The sequence below is a fragment of the Myxocyprinus asiaticus genome, chromosome 9, assembly GCF_019703515.2.
Source record: "Myxocyprinus asiaticus isolate MX2 ecotype Aquarium Trade chromosome 9, UBuf_Myxa_2, whole genome shotgun sequence".
Classification (NCBI taxonomy): Eukaryota; Metazoa; Chordata; class Actinopteri; order Cypriniformes; family Catostomidae; genus Myxocyprinus; species Myxocyprinus asiaticus.
In genome coordinates this window covers 20,506,089-20,523,007 of record NC_059352.1, presented here as the reverse complement: position 1 = coordinate 20,523,007, position 16,919 = coordinate 20,506,089, and the positions used below count along the sequence as shown (strand labels likewise).

Sequence of the window (16,919 nt, the reverse complement as noted above, 5' to 3'; positions counted from 1 at the left end):
AGCACACAGACACACTTCCTTCCATCTTTAAGCAGGCAATCTGTGCTAGTTCGGACAGACATGAAACAAGAAGTAAAGCACTTGGGGTGTTCATAGCCAAAGTTATGATGCCCTTACTCCGTTGATGAAGATGTATGACTAAAATACTAGTCACGTTACGACATCCATTCTCGTATTCATTCTAATAGCAAGTTTATTTCTTCTATAGTGATGTACACATTCTAAACTAAGTTAAAATATTAAGTTAGTAATTAGAGAAAGTTTTTTTTATTTTATTTTTTATTTTTTTTTAGTTAAGGACCCTAACGAAAATTAACCATGGTTTTATTATAGTAATATTGTAGTAACCATGACTGTAATAACAAGGGATGTTGTCACCATGGTTTTCTTAGCAGAAATCATGGTTATGATACAATTAACCATTGTTTTACAACAGTAAAACTGTAGTTTCCATATAGTCACCATGATTTTACTATAGTATTGTAACCATGACAGTAACCATGCTAATTTTGTGGTTACTATGATATTACTACAAATACAATGTTTAAAGTATGGTTACTGTAGTAAAACCATGGTGATTTGTAGTGAGGGCAAATCTCTTGAAGTGTCTGTTACCAAATAGAATATTTTTACTTTGGATTTGGCAGTAATATTTTTTTCTCCTGAACATAACAAATTCATTAAAACTATGGACTAACATAAATGGAACTATAGGAATTATGCTGTGACTAAACAAATCCAAAATAAATCAAAACTGTGTTATATTTTAGCATCTTCAAAATAGTCACCCTTTGCCTAGAATTTTCAGAAATGTACTCTTCACATTTTCTCAACTAACTTCTTGAGGTATCACCCTGGGATGCTTTTTAAACAGTATTGAAGGAGTTCCCATCTATATGCTGGGCACTTATTGGCTGCTTTTCTTTATTATTTGGTCCATGTCATCAATTTAATTGTTTTGTAATTTTTTTTTTTATTAAATTTTAGATTTATAATGAAATAAATTAATATGGTGGCACAATTATATTTTTGTCTACAAAACTAATTTAAAACATTTAAGCATACGCTTTCAGATCAAAAGATTTTTAAGATCATGAGAAACATTTCAGTCAAGTGTTTCAAAACTTTTGACCTGTAGTGTATATGAGTGCACATACTGTATATAATATTGAAACCAAAATCTGTGAATATTATTTTGTTGTCTTTCCTTAAAAATGATAAGAATGTCAATGCTATAAATGTATATGCGATAAAATTTGTAATTGATTGACAGATATATGTCAATAAATTATATAAAATATAAAAAGCAATTTATGTTAAATGTGTATATACTGTATCTACAGTAAATTATAAGGGATGACAATTATTGGGAAGAACAGCAAAGACAACGAGACAGAGAAAGAGAAAATGAGAAAAAAAGAGACAGAGAGAGCAGAGATGGAGAGAGAAGGTATGATCGACATTGTGTCAGAGCATAGGTTCTTGATGGACAGTAATGGATGGAGCTGTAGGCTAATCCACCACTGGGCCCACGCTGGAGCCTCACAGCAAGACAAGACATATTGAAGAACTACCTGCCAGGCTTCCCCACAGAGACCTGTGGCTACATGGAGTCAACAGTGAAAACATGCTCCAGTGGAATAGTCTGAGGTAAAAGGAGACCAAGAGTTTTACTCTTCAAGCAAATGAGACCATTTACATTATACTGTTGGAAGTAGCACTATCTTTGAAACATCCAGGTTACTGTTACATTCAATCTTCCTTATAGAAACAGTTCACCCAAAAATGAAAATTCTTCTCACCCTCATGTTGTTCCAGACCCTTATAACTTTCTTTCTTCCATGGAACACAAAAGGAGGTTCGGCAGAATCACCTCTATTCACCATTCACTGAATGGTGACTGACATTCTGCCAAACATTTCTTTCATTTATTATTTTTTGTTTTTTGTTTTTGTTAAATATTTTCCTTTGATTTCAAGTCATGTTTGTCTGGGACAACAGAAGTAATACGAGTTTAGTAAGAATGTATTACCTTTAAATAGAATAAAATTTAGTTATTTTAAATTAGTCGTTTTTAAAAGAAAACCTGCTTTTCAATTATTAAAAAATATCTGCTGAATTATCTACTGAATCCTGTCTGGCTTTACTCAGGTTGATATTGCCAGCAACCAGCTGTGTTTATATTGTGGTCTTAACTTGATTATCAATTCAGGACTAACCTGAGGCAAATTGAGAGCTCAGGATAGACCTCATTAGACATGTTTATCAAACACATCTTCATGCTAAAAGTAATTTGAGAGAAAAAAAACATGCTCATTAGGGTCTCACTCATTCCACCTCAGGAGTTATTTACTGTAGGACTATAAGGAACTTTCAGGACATAAAATTAGAAATAATTGGTCAACAGAGGGCATGTCCTATTTATTTAAAGACTATTTCTTCTTATTGAAATATTAAGTCATCAGAGCCCAAGCCATCATCACTCCTGTCAGTTGTGAGATATGACTGAACACAAGCACTTCTGCATGCTTTCATCATTCAATTCCCATAAGGAATGTCAAACAGCTCATCTCTCAGAGTCGAGCCCCAGCCCTGATAAACTGAACCGGGAAAACAATCTACCATAGCAATGACCGAGCAGCCAGTAGGTGTTTTGTCCTTGGTTTTGTTTCCAATGCAAGTGCAAGCATACTCTGGGGATATGCATGTCTTGAAACATAAATAATGAGATGATTAGCTAGGGCCTGACGCCACTACCCTGATATCTCTTTCCCCCTTCCCTCTGCCGATCTCTCTCTCTCTCTCTCTCTCTCTCTCTCTCTCTCTCTCTCTCTCTCTCTCTCTCTCTCTCTCTCTCTCTCTTTCCCACCTTCTCTAACTCATTTATTACACTATGTGTGATCTGGCCTGGTTTTGCCTTAGGTTAGTTCTAAATGCATAATTTTAAGACAGTAAAGATGGTTCAGTGCTCATTTTAAAAGACAGTGTGTGTACAGTAAAAGTAGTCCAGTGATATTAAAACAGCATATATTTATTAGATTTATTTATTGTACAGTCAAAACTTTTCTTAATTTAGATGTCAACTGAGGGTCAGAAGATTCACTTTTTTTTTTTTTTTTTACTTTACCAGTAAAGGTGTTAGAATGGGCAATTTAAAAGAAAAGTTCACCCAAACAATTATGTCATTATTTGCTCATCCTAATGTTATTCCACAGCTGTATGCTGTTATAAATACCACAAGATGGATAGTCCAAAAAAGGTAAAAAGCATTATAAAAGAAACATAAAAGTATTCCATACAACTTATGTGCACTATTTTTTTTAAGCCAAATGAAGCCATAGATTCATATAGCTGTTGTTGTATTGAAAAGATCTTTGCGAAGATCCTTCAACAGCATTTGGGTTTGGAATGACACAATGGTGAGAAAATAATGGCACAATTTTAACTTTTGGATGAGCTATTTATTTTATACAGCAAATTGTCCTGAACATTTATAGCATATAATTGGTAAGGGAAAATACAATGGGGGCAAAAGTAATAAAACAACAAAAAAGAAGTGTGCAATGCAACCCTTTCATGCCATGAATGAGAAAACTTGTCAGATATGCCATACCAGGAGCCCTTCATGTGTTTAATTTGAAATTCCACACCAGTGAACATCACAGTCTTTGCTCCGGTTTGATTTCCAGGCCAACGCTGAGATATATTCGTTTGATAAGAGCAGTTCAAAGAATTTATACAGAACCCAGCTGTCAGCAATGTCCTGTACACAGTACACACATGACTGCATTAAGTTAAATATCCCTCTTAAATTGCACAAATTAGTGTCACTAATTGAGCAATCAATGGTCTGAGGCTTTAATGGTAAATCTTAAGACATTATTGTCATTATGCTAAACATTTTAACATTCTATGTTTAATGCTATTAGAAAGCTGGAGCGTCAGGAGGCTAATAGCTGATTTAGGAATAAATAAAAAAACAAACAAAAAAACACTTATTATCATTTTTAAAGAATATTTAATAGTTTGTATTATTATTATTATTAATATTATTATTATTATTATTATTTGAAAGTTTTCAATTTATAATCTTGATTTATTCCACATCATCCTCCACTTTATAAGGTTTTAGGTACAACAATGGCCTGGGTATGGGCTATGGTTTTATATGTTTGATACAAAAAAGCAGGTTTTTTGTTTTGTTTTTATTTTTGTACAATCAGATCTTTTATCATTGTTTTATGAAAAGAAGGTCTACTTTTATAGTCCATATACATACAAACTTGAACATTGAGATGACCACTGATTAAGCAAAATATACTATAGTTCTAGCACTATAATCAACATTATCACATAAAGATCACATAAAAACAGATGTTAACCCTCATGTTCTGTTTAGGGTCAGAGATACCTCATTACCATTGTAATAGCTTGAAAAACATCATTAACACTTAAGTATCAGGTTGATACTTCATGAATTTTCCTAATCTTATGAGAACTGATTGTAAACAAAATTTCACTTTAAAAAAATGCTTCAAATATCCTCCATGATTTTTTTTATTTTTTTTTATTATTATTTAACATTACTTGAATGATTATAGAGAATAAAATAAAATATGCATTTTCACATGCTTAGATTGTCAAGCTGGTGTACACACTGTAGCAGTACACTCTTGACAGTTTTTTTTTTTATTTGTATCATTGTATTTTTCAACCCCAATTGACCCCGAAAAGAGACAACGTCAATAGAATGGATACTATCTACTTTGTAATACAAAGGAGGGTTAAGACATCTGATAAAAAACACAAAAATGTAATTGCCAATTAGTCTGAAACAAAAGGCAAATAGTTTAAACACAACTACTCATTGGAAGAAAGTGGCATATTTCTGTTTTTCAAATTGTATTTTTCAGTGTAATGACATGTGTGCAGCTAGTAAAAGTAAGAAATATTTATACTTGTATAATACTTTTAATTCTAGTGAATGCATGAAAGTACACGTGTCCTGCCTAATTCTTTGGAGAAAAGAATCACAGACCCACTGAACTGCACATCTATACATCACCATACAAGAGAACAGGAAAACATAAGCAAGACAAGGTTTGCGTGGGAGAATTACTGCTTATCCTCATTGTTACTCACATAGCTCTGGCTAAGCCGACAATTGCTGTCACCTTGTGCTCGAGGAGCTTTCCCATTAGCATCTCCGGGAGGAACAGCACCGCTTGTAAGTGAACACGTCTCTGCTTTGGCAACCTTTCTGCTGCCAAGGACTTGTCCACCTCACCCACCCATCCTCCCGTGCAGAACCCTCCCGTCACACACTTGTCAAGCAGAATATGTCTGGTGTTTTATGAGATTCTTTTCATGCATCTGACAGGGAGGATAGACACTACTCAGTTTTCACATCACCCTTGGGCTCTGTTCAACCTTTGGCAGAAGGTAAATGGGGAGAATGACAATATTACATCTGACACAAATTTACCTTCAATGTACAGTACGTCACTGCACAACCTATTATCACAAGTATTTAAAGTTATGCATTCTTAAAAAAAAGAGGTTTGTTTCCAAAAATGCACAAAAAATTGCAATGCATTCAAGGTATACATTTTGTACGTATGTGAGTTTCTTGGAAATCAAACCCATGACCTAGGCATTGTTATAGTGTCAAGCTCTACAACTGAGCTACAAGAACACCATTTGCAGGTTATGATTTTGTCCAATTTTGCAGCAAGAAACCCTGCAATAATTATTTTTGCAAGATTTATTAACCTGACAATTTGTATGACCACACTGTAAGTGGGACAGCAGCTTAATGTGTATGGCAGGCATATGACGAATCTGGTAGATTCACCCCATAGAAAACCTAATGCACAAGTTTGAGTTATTGAATTTGCAAGCAAAAGGTACAAACCTATACCACACTGCATTATTGTTTTCAAGGAAATCTATAAAAAGACCAAAACAGAAATGATGACTGTCTGACACCTGACATATACACAAATATATAACTATTCCAATATCACACATCATAATCTTTACTCAAATGTCTCTCTTACAAGGCAAAGTGTGTCAAGAGAATGCAGAATTCAGGATGCAGAATTTATTCTCAAATCAGATCTGTGCCTGATGCAAACCTGTCCCTCTCTGTAATGCCAGTGTGAGAGCAAGGCACTTAAAAGTCATTCAGGCACAAGGGATGTTGGAAGAGCATTCCTGCCTAGCATGCAAAGTGAAACCATGTACCTACACACACATATCAGTGCGCACACACACATGCACGCAGGCAGCCATATTCCACCAGCAGGGGGAGATACGACATTGACAAAGCACAACTGTACTTCTTTTTGACTCCTATGCTCTGTCTGTCTCTCAAAAAAATAGAGCCAGTGGAGCATTCACAGATACACACGTACTAACCCCAATGTTGCCATCTCCATCTGTGCCTGGCTGCATGGTCCAAACGCCCTGCCAAATGAGCGTGTCAATCAGGCTCAGTTCAGCCAACTCCTTCCTCTGTTTTCTCTCCTCCCCTTTTGGGCTGTTTATCACTTCATCTAATCCTCAGCTCTAACTCAGCACAACTCGCCTAAACACCTCACCTCACATGAGCTCCAAATAATAACCTGGCATTAAAAGTTTGTATGCTTTGAACTTGTTACTTCTTTCCGAAAGCTAACAGGCAGTCAAATTACATGACTGTGGTAACATTTTTGCAATATGATATTACGTGTTTCCTTAAACTTATTTGGCATTTCCGAAGTAACAAAAGTGAAAAGAGAATTACATTTTCTTCCAAATAGATCTAAAGCTCTAATGAGTTTTAAATCAACAAAATCTCCCTCCCTACCCAAAACCTTAAACCTAAACCTAACCAATAGTGTCATAAAATTCAAATATGACATGAAAAATGCAATTGCTAAAACAACCACATCATTCCGTGGTGCTTCTGTGACACATTTTCGGCTCCCATGTCAACTGGCGTGCTCTTCAGGACTAATACCATGGTCCTTTGCATCACAAATGCAACGCTCTATCAGTTGTGCTACCGTGCAGTTTATCACACTTGAACAAGCTTGAATCAAAATGTAGTTGATTGATTATGTAACGCAAACCTTAAAATGTATTTCCTTACAAGTCATGCACTATGCGATTTGCATAATAGGGATAAAAGTTATTGTTGTTGTAGCACCTTTAGTGTTTATTTTTTTACAAGGAAACTACTATACGTATAACGAGCCACGCAAATATAATTTTGTAAGAATGTACAAAAATGTAAGAATAGTAATGTGTTTAGTAACATTTTATTTCACAGTGTCCTGTTACACATATTACATGTAATGACTATAGTAATAACAGTAAATTATGCACAATTTACCCTAAACCAAACCCTAACCCTTACCATAAACCTATATTAAGTGCATGTTGTTAATTAATATTACTCAGTACTTACTTGTGTAATTACACTGTAACAAGGACACTAAAATAAAGTGTAACCATGTGTTTCTATGAGACCAGGTTGGTATATATTGTTCATGTTTAAGCAGCATATCAGTAACATGCTAGCATATTAGAAACATTCTAAGTATTGGTCCATATTTGTCTCTAATCTGCCTGTACAATATTGCAGTTTGAGTAGTGTATTGTATATTGCTGTATTGTACTGCAATACTGTATTTTATATTGCTTTATTGTAGTGTATATTGTAATGTAAATTGCATGATATATTTATTGCATATTATATTTACTGCATACAGTATCAGCCTGACAGTATATATATATATATTAGGAGTGTAAAGGTTCTCGGTTTTCGCCACTCACGGTTCGGGAAGCATTTGCACCGCAGTCGGTTCACCTCAAGTTTAATGACGCATCTGTTTTGGTCAAGAAAACAAAGCATCAAACACGCAGGTACAGTTACAACTTCCGCTAATGCACCTGAATGGATCTGTAGATGGATATGCTCCACCTGTGTTTCACATGGGTCAACTTGATGACATCACTGTTCTACAAGGGTTGTGTGTAGTTGAAAATGGCAAGTGGAGAAAAAGTGGCTGATTAAGGAGCCCCCTGCATTTCTCCTTTCTTGGAGCATTTTCTTTTTGCAGTCAATTACAACCAAAACAGGCACTGTTTGCAGACATCGCTCGACACGAGTGCCGTACACTGGTAATATATGTCAATAATGCGCGTGAGGGTTTATTTAAAACGCGCACGCAAGTTCTTCCTGTTTCCTCACTTGGCTGTAATCTACCACGAGCGTCAATAATGTGCTTTTATTAATGGCATTAAGATGCCGTCATAGTGATACATGATTAAACTTTTATACCGACATCACCCAGGGAAAGAGCTGCAGGTGAGCTAAAACTGCACACACTCCCTTCCATTTTTCAATTCAAACGGACATGAAACAATAACTAAAGCACTTGGGGTGTTCATGTGGGATTTCCAGGTATATGATTAAAATACTTGAGCAGCATTATCACAACATCCCTTCTCGTATGCATTTTAATAGCAAGGTTATTCCTTTTATAGTGATGTACAGCTTCCGAATATTGAATATATGTTGAGATGAATTTGAAGTGGACTTTATGTTGATGCATGTAGCGTATTAGTGCAGGTATTAAGTTAAAATGTTGATTTAGTAATTAGATAATTGTTTTTTTTTTTTTTTTTTTAGTTAAGAACCCTGACGAAAATTAACCATGGTTTTACTATAGTAATATTGTAGTAACCATGACTGCTGTCACCATGGTTTTCTGAGCAGAAATCATTGTTTTGATACAATTAACCATGGTAATTGTAATTGTAATAAACAGTAATATGTAGTTTCATAGTAACCATGATTTTACTATATATTGTAACCATGACAGTAATCATGTTTAACTTTATATTGTGGTTACTATGATTTTACTACAAATAACATGGTTAAACTATGGTTACTGTTGTAAAACCATGATTGTTATTTTAAGGGCAAACCTGTTGAAGTGTTTACCATATAGATTGGTCTTTGGATTTGGCAGTAATATTTTTTTTCTGAACAAAGCAAATACCGAACTGTACCGAAACCATGACCCTTAAACCGTGATTCAAACCTAACCGTGAGAAATTCAAATCGTTACACTCCTAATATATATATATATATATATATATATACACACACACACACACACACACACACACACATCATATATATATATATATATATATATATATATATATATATATATATATATATATATATATATATGCATACTGTGTATCTGCACCTTTGTACATTCACACACTGTCTCGTGTATGTTACATAGCTGTAGATACAACAATGTCCACAAGTCCAGCCATGTGGCAATTAAGCTATTCTATTCTGTATATTCTATTCCTTGTGACTGTTATTACACCAGAACACAAATCAACCAGCCTCCATTAAAGGTACTCATCAACTTCTTGTCACACGGGTTCCTGTGTTCACGTAAATGAAAAAGCATCATTATGCACACCATGAAAATGTACATCACTTTCCGCACATCAATGGTAATGAATGACATAATTAATTAAGCGACTCACCTGTAAATCTTGTATTTGGTTGTGAAGCCTTGTTGATAGCGCTCCACGAATTCAGCGAATTCCTGTGAGTGATGAAAAGGCCCTTTATCTGAAAGGAGCCACCCAAATGGACCAACAGCATCGTGAGAGGCTGCCACAGGGGCTACAACCCAGCAGTGAAGACTAAGTACAACACACACCCATAGACTCATCAGATACGCCAGTCTTAAATCAGTACACTGGCAGCTCATGCTTCACCCTACGACTCGACATTCTCTCCAAACTTTTCTCGCCTTCTGAAACAGCAAAGACAATACAGTGAATAGAAAAGTGTGAGAGACTGCTTCCTGACAAAGAAGTCACTCCTTTTTTCCCCTAACACAGCTGTAAACACAATTAATGGTTTAATTTATGGGGGGAAAAGACCAAAATAATTCAAATATATAATTAGATTTAGGCATTGTACACTGTAGGAAATGTTTTAATCTAGTAAATTAAGTGTGCTTCAAGGCAACATTTAAATAAACTGGTGTTATTCAAGTCAAAAATATTATATGACTGAATCAACCTCACACAACTTTAGATTACACCAACAAAGTATTTTTAAGGGTCAGGTAAGATATATATATATATATATATATATATATATATATATATATATATATATATATATATATTATATATATATTTATTTTTTTTATGTAAGACAATATACTGTAATTTTCCTTCAGTTCTCTTTCCAAACTGATAACAAACACGTTCTTCTTATCACTACAGTTAAGTATGCGGTTTTCACAAAGTAACATGTAGAGATGCGGTTGACTATTTGTATTTGAATTATCATTAGTTTACCTTGTCCAGGTGTCCGATGTTTGAACCACGTCGGTCAACAAAGTTTACTGTTTTACAATTAAAGACAAATGATTGCAAACCCAAACCATAGGTTGATATGGGTGAGGGTGACCTTTGAGGGTTTGGTTCAGTTCAAATCGTTTCAAACATCATCGCAGAAGCGAGAACAGCATATGGAAGCACAGCATCCAACTCTCTGCCTCCACTATCGAGGATGTTTCCAAATGCCTCGTGCAGTATAATCCCGGTGAACAGAAGAAAAACAGCTAATACGATCTTCTATCTTCACTCTTCTCTCTCCCCAGGCAGGTATGTCTCTTATGAATTGGAAGTTACGGTGAAGTAATCCCATAACCATTTAACGGCGAGATTTAAGTCTGTTTTCCCCTTCTGTCGGCATATCACTTAACCTGGTGTCCAAGAAACACAAAATAAATGTAGACTCCTCTCTGCGAAACTGACTGTATGTCTGATGCTCAAACCCGATGCTTCCAATACCCTATAAAAATATCCAATTTATTTCAGTGACAAGCCTCCTCCACTCCTCATTGGATGTTCGAGAACGAGAGGGGGCGGGGTTTTGGTGCTGAGAGAGTATACTTTGTCAGGGTCAAAATCTGTTAGAACGTGATGTGCTTTTGATGAAAATTATTTAATTTTTCTTTTGAAACTTATTGAAAAGATGATGTGAACAGATTAGTATCTTTATGATACAGAAATAGAATTAGAGCTGCAATATCCTTAGGAGGCTCGTATTATACACTAATATAATTGGTTTACTAGATTAAAACACTAAAAGCACTCCAGGACCACTGCTTAACATGATCATTATGAATTTGGTTAAAAGCAGAGTCAAAAATTAACCTTGCTTGGGGCAAAAATGCCACTGAAAATGACAAAAAATGCTCCAGATATTTCAAATGTTGGTTTTCGCTAACATTTGATATATTTTATATAATTTTGTTTTTGATAAGTATTTGACACAAACAAACAACATTTTGTGTGTTATAGAGTATGTTTACCTTTATGAAAACATATGCCCTCAGGTAGGTAAAAAATGCCACTGAAAATTATTTAAGAAAGAGGCGTCATGCCCATTCAGACTGAGGGGGCATGTGCTCCCTTAGATTTTTGAGCCAAAAATATTTTGAATGGATTATTTGAACTTCCAAAAATGTATTTGTACGTTCGATAATAAATTTAATTATTATTGTATGTAAAAAAGAATGTACAGTATGTGGCAGAAATCTTCATTCTCATGACATTTCTAAATTCTGCCAGTCCAAGTTCAATCGAGTCACATATGTTCCGCTATACGCAGCATCCAGTAGCTGCTTCGGAGATCGCGCTCACGGGGAATGTTGAGCACCAAGGAAAAATTGGTGTTATGGTAACAAAAACTAATTAATTGCATCAACTTAAGTGCAGTTAACGTTTGCCAGCTATGTCTGATCTCTGCGGAACAGTCATTTACTTTGGTGCTGAAATGCATTTGACAGTTTTTGTGGCGTCTTTACACTGTCTTCATGTTTAAAGAAAGAAGCAGATTATCTTATTTCAGTGTATAGACTCTACTTTTCAGTCATTATAAAAACTTTAAGTAACGAAAGGTTTTACATGGATCCCCGGTAGCCGGGGGTTCCGTATTTTTTAATAGGAGAAAGGCAGTTGGGGCTGAACGATTGGAGCAGCAATATTGCAAAAAAAAAAAAAAAAAATGTAAAACCACCTGAAGACACACACTCCACCTCATAACATTTAACCAAATGCAAACATTACAGATAAACATTTATTGACAAACAACTGATGTGAAAAATCGTCAAAATGAATGCAAATTTTTTGACTGGTTAAAACCCTCCGTCTATTAGACAAAAGATGCAAAAAAATCTACATTTCTTATATAAAGAACCATATTTTAAATCTTTGTATGATTTTTCACACTGTTGTCTTTTTAAAACCTCATAATAAACCATAAAGTTGTGAAAAACAGAGATATTTATATTTATTAAAAAAAATAAATAAAAAAAAACAGACCCCCAAAAACAGCACTCATTCTCTGTGATCGACCTTGTGAGGAAATGAGAAATCTCAGAAAGAAAGGGCAAGAAATCAAAGTCGAAAGCAAAACAAAGCCTCTCAGTAAGAGGGTGAGAGAAGTCTCGGCACCATTGTTGGTGAGATGTTTTCAAATGGTGTGGATGGTGAAGTGATATCCACAGGACCAGCATCAGATCAGTGGATCGTGCAGAAAACAGCTGCCTGACAAGGCTGAGACAGCACTCTTCACAACCAGTCTGCTGTAGGCGGAGCTGAGATCTAGATTGTGGTAGTGTGTGAGATCGCATTTATCAATGCAAAGACAGAAAGTCATTACAACAGGTAAATATTCACTTTTAACACAGACTGGATGGTGTCAATTATGTGTCGTTGTGGTGAATAGTAATCTAGGAAGGAAACTAAAGATAATATTTTAATTAGATCGGATCTTGACAGCTGGGGCAGAGTATTTTTGCATTTATCTCACGCAGTCCATATCCATATGGTTGAATGCATTATGCTTATTCCTTCTTTCCCCATTTCTCTCTCTCCCACTCCTACTCACTCTCCTACAATATGGATCCCATAAATAGGTTAGACTGTGAAAACATGAGAAGTCTTTGGACAATGTATTTGCAGGCGAAAGAGAAATGCACTCCAGCAAACAGTTCTGTGCTTGCGTGCATAATTTGCATGTAGATGGGCATAACATATTAACGACGTCATTGGTGTTTGTGAAACCAGGTAAAAACTGATGTTTATTTCATCAATGTAGCATGTTGGCACAAAGAGTGTTCAAGTACTATTAAAGGTGGAGTAAGTCATTTTAATCCAATACACTTTTTGTCAAATTCCGAGAATATCTCTTCACGGTCCGCTAGCTGTCCGTTCTGTGTGCGTGCTAAAAAAAATCTGGTGTTTGTACACAGCCCTGGCTCTGTAAATGGGAAAATAAACAAAGTGGATCGGATCGAGCCACACAACTTTTCCAGTGCATGAATTTGGGGGGGGGTGGGGGGGGGGTGGGTTGGAGCTTCTGAAGGAGCACTGAAGAGAGGGGTGTGTTTGTTTGGCTGTTGAGTTCAAACATCAACAGTCTTTCTCAGGAATCGCTTACTCCACCTTTAAGTGTCATAAGCAGCGGGTGAGGCTTTTGTCTTAGCTACTGCATGCGTAGCTGACGTGTCAAACTCTCTACCAGCTGTATGAATTACCCGAATAGTGATGAGGCCAAGCCAGTGTCATGCTCTCCTTCTCTAATGACTCTGACATATGAGCTTTGAGTTAAAACATTAACTCTCCCTTCCTCAATGCCACGTGGTCAGTGTGCAGGCTCATAAATCAATCCACAACATTGTGAGTTTGCAAGTGGCTTTGTTTAACAACTATCTTGCAAACATTCGATTCCTATACATTTCCCGAAATGAGTGGAAAGCATAAAGGTTTACTTCCTTGTTTTTATTACATATCTCATTTAGCTCAGTGTAAAATTAACAATAACAGCTTTATTATTTATTAATATTTTAATATTTTCCATTTAATTATGTTTTTTTGGGTTAAAACCCTTTAAGAGTTGCATAAGTATGTTTTTTACTGAAAACACATCAAATTAATTTTGTTCGTAGGTTACTTTAAATTTTAATGGTGCGCTGGAAAAGAACAATTGGAAAAGAACTAAACTATAAATTAAAGTTGTTTTAAGATGCTAGACATCCAATCATGTTGTCTTTCAGACTGCGCTAACCCTCCAAGATGTTTAATTGATTCTAATTCATTACATTATATCGTTCTATAATCAGGGTTGGGACGGTTACTTTTGAAATGTATTCCACTACAGATTACAGAATACATGCTGTAAAATGTAATTTGTAATGTATTCCGTTAGATTACTCAAAGTCAGTAACATATTCTAAATACTTTGGATTACTTCTTCAGCACTGGTAGATTTTTTCATTTGTTTTGACTATAAAAACTCTGCCAGTACAGTAAGACAAAATACATGTTAAAAATACATTCTCTGAAAAACCTAAATATCTTATGCAGTGTTGTTTCTAAAACAAGATCAATCAAATTGATCTTGTTTTAAGGATTTCTAGATATTTTTTACAGGAAAACAATACAAAAATGATTATCAAGAATACGATTTTTGCCCTAATATCAAAGGTCTTACTAGAAAAAAGAAATTATGATTCAACGCAAATTTTCTTGATAAAAAAATATGATTGTGTCTGGTAACGTGCATGTAAAATGTCTAGAAATAGCATTTTAGCTTAACGTGAAGCTGACAAGTAATCTCTTCAGTAATCAAAATACTTTTTGAATGTAACTGTATTCTAATTACCAATGACTTAAATTGTAACTGTAGTGGAATACAGTTACTTATATTTTGTATTTTAAATACATAATCCCGTTACATGTATTCCATTACTCCCCAACACTGTCTATACTGCACAAACAACTTCATTTTCTCATACTAAAGAATAGTTTACTAGATCTTATTTATCACTGCATTTTTTTATTTGTATTTTTATGATTTGCTCCCATCTGCCTTCTTTGTGTGACATGATATGATATCTCACAAATGTTGAATAAGATAGCTCAATTTAAATAATAATAGTATTAAAGGGGAAAAAAACATTCACATTTAACAAGCCAATCTCTTGTGGGAGAAAAAAATAAATATAAATGAAATAAAAATAAAAGTGGGAGCATTGTTATTCCAGACCGCAGGTCATTTGCTAATGGCATGTTTTTAAAACCAATGAGGAGATGCATTATTTGTGTAATGTTTTTTGCCCTCAAAATAGACCCATCTTGATATTAGATTCTGTCATGGTTCAGAGGCAACGGTATTTTTTACCCCCTTACTCATGGCGTGACTTTTTGCTTGAATAAGGTGGACTAAAAAGGACTTGGAGGCATTTGTCTGGGGAGTGAACAGATTTTACAGGTCATTGATAGAAAATGGCATATCAAAGCACAATGGATTGTAGTAGTTGGTTGATGAATGGCACAGTCTAAGCAGTGAACCTGGCAGACAGCAGTCTGAAAATATAAAATAGCTCAATACTTTACTTTTTATTTCATATATACTACCACATAACAGCTTAATTATTATCATGAAAATAATAATAATAAAAAATTATGTATGGTTAGGCATACAGTTCACTAGAACACAGGCATGTGACATGGAGAATGTGATTTAAGGTTTTTGCTGCCCTTGTTTTAAAGACTGAATCTGAGAGTGTCGGCTGAAGTGTGACCTACTGTACATCTGTGTTTCTGTGACCAGTGTCCAGGCAGCCTTTGACTGCAGACTGGTCTTTCATAGTTATTGTCATTTTGCCATGCAAAACTCAGTTGATATGCACTCTAAAGTAATGACCATTTGATTAATCTTAACATCTGCTAAATAAATAAATAAAAATGTTAATTATGTGGTTTTTAATGTATTATTCATGGGTTAATGAAGCAATGGAGACATTTTACATAATTAACTCATTTTACTTCTTAAAAAAATGATTCAATGTTACTTTTAAAACAACGATCAAAATGTAAATACCATAATCTTCTCAAACAATTGTTAAAGCTTGCCAAGAGACTGCCTTATCTATTAAAGGAAAGTTTAATAGAGATCTCAGTTTGAACGTTGGTTTGTCTTTGCCATCTGTATTTTAAAAAAATGTCTGTCAATAAAAAGTCTGCCAGCATTCACTTTAATGTTTGGCTCAACACTGTGTACCATGGAGCCAAAAAACCAAAACAAAACATTTTAATATTTAACAGACTATGCATATTGTAATTTTAAAACACACAATATTGCATGGGTGATCCAAAGGTTGTACAACACTCATCCTCGTTTGAATACTGTTTTTGTGTTACAATATATTTCATCGCTCTGCAGGTAAACACATAATGATGCACATGAGTTTGGAGAGCCAGTTAAAGGGTTAGTTCACCCAAAAATTTAAAGTATCTCATCATTTACTCACCCTCATGCCATCCCAGATGTGTATGACTTATTTTGTTCTGCTGAACATAAACAAAGATTTTTAGAACAGCATCTCAGCTCTGTAGGTCCATACAGTGCAAATGAATGGTGACCAGAACTCCAAAAGCTCCAAAAAGGAGATAATGTTAGCATAAAAGCAATCCATAAGACTCTAGTGGTCTTCTGAAGCAATCCAATTAGTTTTGGGTGAGAAAGAGACCAAAATATAACTTTATCACATCTGGGATGGCTAATTCGCACACTGAATTGTTTGTAGCTGTTTCTTACTCTGCAAAACAGTAACATTATATTTTACAACACAAAAAGCAAAAATGCTGGATTAAGTGGAATATTTACCCTCAAACAATTGAAACCAATTATTCACAAAAAAAAAAAGTCTTCATGAAGTTCAACGCCAGCATGTGCAGCTTGTAATTGACTCAGGATGTGCAGCTTGTGTACTGCAGTTAAACACATTTCCAAACCAGAAACAGTA

At 34.9% G+C, this 16,919-nt stretch overlaps 1 protein-coding gene across 1 annotated transcript in view; it reads right to left on the bottom strand.

The window, feature by feature from the left end:
• Window positions 1-10,861, bottom strand: part of brinp3a.1 (bone morphogenetic protein/retinoic acid inducible neural-specific 3a, tandem duplicate 1) — a 54,968-nt gene extending 44,107 nt beyond the window's left edge. The window contains exons 1-2 of the mRNA XM_051706136.1: window positions 10,396-10,861; window positions 9,565-9,839 (exon numbers count right to left, since the gene is read on the bottom strand). Coding sequence (XP_051562096.1) covers window positions 9,565-9,794 — 230 coding nt within the window. The 5' untranslated portion in view covers window positions 9,795-9,839; window positions 10,396-10,861. The remainder of the gene's footprint in view (window positions 1-9,564; window positions 9,840-10,395) is intronic.
• Between the last annotated feature and the right edge of the window lie 6,058 nt (window positions 10,862-16,919).